Source organism: Tenrec ecaudatus, chromosome 9, assembly GCF_050624435.1.
Source record: "Tenrec ecaudatus isolate mTenEca1 chromosome 9, mTenEca1.hap1, whole genome shotgun sequence".
Taxonomy (NCBI): Eukaryota; Metazoa; Chordata; class Mammalia; order Afrosoricida; family Tenrecidae; genus Tenrec; species Tenrec ecaudatus.
Genome location: NC_134538.1, coordinates 158,668,568 through 158,674,152, shown reverse-complemented (window position 1 = coordinate 158,674,152; position 5,585 = coordinate 158,668,568). Strand labels below are relative to the sequence as shown.

The 5,585-nt window shown below is 45.3% G+C and overlaps 1 protein-coding gene across 1 annotated transcript; it reads left to right on the top strand.

Moving 5' to 3' along the window:
* The first annotated feature begins 240 nt into the window (after positions 1–240).
* Positions 241–1,185, top strand: LOC142456219 (olfactory receptor 9A4-like). Its single transcript, XM_075557412.1, has one exon. The coding sequence runs from the start codon at positions 241–243 to the stop codon at positions 1,183–1,185; it is 945 nt and encodes a 314-aa protein (XP_075413527.1).
* The last annotated feature ends 4,400 nt before the right edge of the window (positions 1,186–5,585 follow it).

Sequence of the window (5,585 nt, the reverse complement as noted above, 5' to 3'; positions counted from 1 at the left end):
CACCTTGTGTGCCTATGTTTGATTACCGAATCTTGGGTTTTTATTGTCATGTATTACACAGACTCCTCAAAAAACACCTGGCCCCACCCTTGACCAGAGAATGCTACATTATGTCTGGACCCTGGGAGCAGGAAGGGAGAATTTCCTTAACCTGGACATACCTTTAGTCCTTTCAGATCACAATCAGTGTTCTCTCTCCTCTGCTTTCCAGATTTCACAGGAAGCCAGAGTGCACGCACAATGTTGGGGAACTACTCTAGTGCCACTGAATTTTATCTCGTTGGCTTCCCTGGCTCCCGCCAGCTACGCTACAGCCTATTTGCCACCTTCTTGTTCCTCTACTCAGTGACGTTGATGGGAAACTCTGTCATCATCACTATTGTGTGTGTTGATAAGCGTCTGCAGTCTCCCATGTACTTCTTCCTCGGCCACCTCTCTGTGCTGGAGATCCTGGTCACATCCATTATTGTCCCTGTGATGCTCTGGGGGCTCCTGCTTCCTGGGATGCAGACAATATCTCTGACTGGCTGTGTGGCTCAGCTCTTCTTGACCTTAGCACTGGGGACCACAGAGTTTTCTTTACTGGGAGCGATGGCTGTGGACCGCTACGTGGCTGTCTGTAACCCTCTGAGGTACAGCATCATCATGAACAGTCAAACCTGCAACTGGGTGGTGATTGTGTCCTGGGTGTTCGGATTCCTTTACCAAATCTGGCCCGTCTATGCCACCTTTCAGTTCACCTACTGCAAATCCAATGTGGTGGACAATTTTTACTGTGACCGAGGACAATTAATGAAACTGTCCTGTGATGACACTCTGTTCACTGAGTTCATCCTCTTCCTAATGGCTATTTTTGTCCTGTTTGGTTCTCTGATTCTTACAATCGTCTCCTACACCTACATCATCTCCACCATCCTCAAGATCCCCTCAGCCTCTGGCCGCAGGAAAGCCTTCTCCACCTGCGCCTCCCACTTCACCTGTGTCGTCATTGGCTATGGAAGCTGCTTGTTCCTCTACGTGAAGCCCAAGCAAACACAGGCATCTGACTACAATAAGATGGTGTCCCTGTTGATTACTGTGGTGACCCCCTTCCTCAACCCTTTCATCTTCACCCTCCGGAATGACAAAGTCATAGAAGCCCTGCGGGATGGGATGAAACGCTGCTGCCACCTCTTCCGGAAGTAGACCTTCCCTTGAACAGTTATAAAGGAAAACAGTTGTGGATTCTAGAACATTCTGCAAAGTATTTACTCATCTTTGAGCTACATGAAAACCATGGCCATCACCTAATAGACTGTGTGTAATGGAAGACTTTTAAGTTTTACCAGCTATGGTTTTAAACATGATGGACTGTCACAGACAATCCACTTCATTAAATCCCCTATATACTCATGTGTCTGTGTATGTGTGCATAAGCAATTTATACTCTCCATATGTTGTACAGCCTCGTCTCAATTCTAAGACTTCTCACAGCCATTAATAGGTGCCATTAAGTCAATACAACCTAATTATCTTATCCACAAGATAATAAAATATTGCCTGGTCCTGCAGCATCCTCAGGTCTTTGCTGAATTTGAATTCATTGGTTTGGATGGGTACTTCTCAACCTTCCCCGTGCTGTGACCCTTTCATACAGTTCCTCGTGTTGCAGTGATCCCCCCAACCATAAAATTATTATTTTTAAAACATTTTATTAGGGACTCATACAGCTCTTATACATACATACATCAACTGTGTAAAGCATATCTGTACATTCTTTGCCCTCATCATTTTCAAAGCATTTGCTCTCCACTTAAGCCCTTTGCATCAGGTCCTCTTTTTTCCCCCTTCTCTCCCCTCTCCCCACTCCCTCATGAGCCCTTGATAATTTATAAATTATTATTTTGTCATATCTTGCCCTGTCTCCCTTCACCCCCTTTTCTTTTCTTCACCCCCAGGGAGGAGGTCACATGTAGATCCTTGTAATCGGTTCCCTATTTCCAACCCACTCACCCTCTACCCTCCCAGTATCGCGCCTCACACCCCTGGTCCTGAAGGTATCATCGCCCTGGATTCCCTGTGCCTCCAGCTCCTATCTATACCAGTGTACATCCTCTGTTCTATCCAGACTTGCAAGGTAGAATTCAGATCATGCTAGCTGGGGGGAGGGAGGGGAGGAAGCATTTAGGAACTGGAGGAAAGCTGTATTCTACATCACACCCTGACTCATCTCCTCCCCTAGGCCCCTCTGCAAAGGGATCTCCAGTGGCTGACATGGGCTTTGGGTCTCCATTCTGCACTTCCCCCTTCATTCACTTTGGTAAGATTTTTTTTTTCTGATGATGCCTTATACCTGATCCTTTTGACACCTCGTGATCACCCAGGCTGGTGTGCTTCTTCCATGTGGGCTTTGTTGCTTCTGAGCTAGATGACTGCTTGTTTACCTTCAAGCCTTTAAGACCCCAGACACTATCTCTTTTGATAGCCACGCACCATCAGCTTTCTTCACCACATTTGCTTATGCACCCGTTTGTCCTCAGCGATCGTATCATGGAGGTGTGCAGCCAATGACATGAGTTTTTGTTCTTTGATGCCTGATAACTGATCACTTCGGAACCACGTGATCACACAGGCTGGTGTGTTCTTCCATGTGGGCTTTGTTGCTTCTGAGCTAGATGGCCACTTGTTTATCTTCAAGCCTTTATATCTTTTGATAGCTGGGCACCATCAGCTTTCTTCACCACAGTTGCTTGTTCATAAAATTATTTTCATTGATACTTTATAACTGTAATTTTGGTACTGTTATGAATTGGGCGACCCCTGTAAAGGGCCATTCAACCCCCCCCCAAAGGGGTCGCGACCCACAGGTTGAGAACTGCTGGTTTGGATACTCTGTCAGTCCATCTCATTGAGGATTGCTCTTTTGTTTGTTGACCTCGACTTTACCAAAGTAGATGCAGTCTTCTCATAATAAATTCTCTAAATATTAAAGAGAAAAGCAATGTGTATGCAGTTTAGAGTTTGGGACAGGAAGAGCAAGCCTTCTCTGACTGCAAGATTCGGTGACTAGTAGATTCTAGGCCTCTGTATCATCTTCTTGTGAATTGTCCTGAAAACATTGCAGAGTGAAGGGAAAGAAGAAGGAATTGAAACAGGAAGCACAGGGATGTAGTAGAGTAAGTGATGGATCACTGAATGGGTTGCAGTGAATGAGCTGGAACAAAGTGTGTATGTATCATTGAATTAAAACGTATTATCTGCTCTGAAAACCCTCACCTCATTCATAATAAAAAGCGCTTTGATTTTTTTCAAATTATGAGCTTGGAGTAGCTTGTCCTTGCAGATACCAAAGACAGCTTTGATCTCATGAAAAGGACTTAGAAGTGTCAGAAGTGAACTGAGAACACACACACACACACACACACACTGGTCAAGGAAGGGACAAGTTGAACTTTAAAACTGGGTGGTGGTAACTTGGATGAAATAGTAGTCCATACTAGGGAGAAGAGAAATGAAGGAGTGAATGCAGGGCACACTTTTGGTGGGTTTCATAAGTAGTTTAAACTGTTGAATACAAAATTGATTATCTGAAATATAAACTGCCCACATAATTCACAATTAATAAATTGTTTAAAAATAAGTGGCATCACTTAAAAAAAACCCTGAATACATCTAAATTCATAAAGAGGTCTTTTTAAATATCAGTTACCTTCTAAAGGCAATAGGGAAAAATGTTATTTGAAATCTAATCAAGAAAAGAATCATTTTTTAACTTTAAAAAACAACAATTTATTCATTTGTTTTTATTAATTTTTATAATCATTTTGGGGGGCTCTTACAACTCTTGTTACAATCCATACATCAATTGTATCTGACATATTCATACATACACTCCATCATTCTTTTCTAGAGATTTACTTTCCATTGAGCCTTTGGGATCAACTCCCCTTTTTTTCCCTCCCTCTTCCTCCTGCCCTGCAACCCTCGTGGCCCCTTGATAGATAGTAGATTGTTAATTATTTTCAAATCTCACACCAACCACTGTCTCTCATCCCCTCTGGTTTCTGTTGTTCTTCCCCCTGGAAGGGGGTGTGTGGTTATGTGCCACTCATTGTGATCAGTACCCTTCTCCCTCCCAATCTCTGCCCCACTTCCCTCTAACCCTTTGTTATCTCTATTCCCATCCCTGTTCCTGAGTTCCATGTGTTGTGAGTTTTATCTCTTGCCTATACCTATGTACATGCTCCCATCCAGTCCCGATTGGGAAGCAGCACTGGGGTCATGATAGCAGGGGGGAGGTGTGTGTGAGGAGGCTTCAAGGGAACAGAGGTATATTGCACGACCCATTAGTGCCCTACGGCACGCTGATGGACTCATCCCCTCCCTACAACCCCTCTGTGGGGGGATGTTCCACTGTCCATTGATGGGCTTTGGGTCTCTACTCCAACCACCCTCCTTTCTCACCAATGCATTTTTGCTTGTTAGTGTATCTCCTTATAAACATATGTACATAGACCAATTCCACTATTGCTAATGTATTTACATAAATGGACACCTCTGTTAATCTCTCTATCTATGCCTTTGCTTCCTAGAGCTTGCCTCTGTTTCCTTTTGACTCCTCCTGCCCCACTATCACTTTCCCTCTTCTTCCAACTCTTAGTGCTTCTTCTCCACTAACCTGGTGTTGCTCTAATACTCACAGGATCTCTACTCTGTCCTAGATACTAGTTTGGATTTACTAGCTGTTCCCCTGTCCATGGTGACGCCAGCTCACCTCATCCTTCACCCCACCTCCTCCTTCCCCCTCTACCTTCAGGGCCATTAGCCCCATTGCCTTCTCCCTGGGCTTCCCTTCCATGGTCCAACTCATATAATTAAGCAAGCCTTCCATGTCTGAACAGTAAGAAAAGATACAGTTGAAGAAAGCAAAGGAAAGAGAAAACAACAACAACAAAAAAAACCCTACATAGGTCCAGGTCTGTTTGCTGGTCCCCATGAGGCCCTCCCCCTGGTCCTGAGAGAGATTCAGGGGCTGCCCCTCCTACCCCGAAGTCCATTCTTGGGGCTCCTCAGAGGCTCGGCTTCACTCCAATTGCTGACCTGTTATGCTCCATTCCCACACTGACTTCCTGCCGTGTGCCCCCATTATTGTCCCCTGTCTCTGTAAGCTCCAGTTAGGGACAACATGTCTTGAGCTGTTGGGAGTCCCACAGTCCTCTCTGTGCCTTTGCAGTTTCATGCAGGGACCTCATCCTCCAGGCTTGGTGTGCCTATACGGAGTCTAGGCCGACTGCCCCTTTCTCCTTTTCCTTCCTGGTTTGCTTCCCTCTGGGTATGGTAGGTCGGTTCTTTTCCACAACCAGGTCTAGTGTTTTTCTCTGTGACACACACTTCCAGGGTGGAGGTCAGGCTAGTTCTGGTTGGGGCTGACCCTGTAGTCCAGTCTTTTCATGCATTCCTCCACGTGTTATGTTGCCCTCCTGGTTTGGTGCGCCATGGTGGGGTATGTATGCATGTTCCAATTCTGTGGAGACACAACCAACACCCTCCTCCTGGGTGGATTAGTGCCCTGTTCCACCCATGTCATCATCTCAGTTTCTCCCATC

Excerpts from the sequence above, each read along its gene's own strand:
- LOC142456219 (XM_075557412.1), top strand. The coding sequence starts at position 241 with ATGTTGGGGAACTACTCTAGTGCCACTGAATTTTATCTCGTTGGCTTC.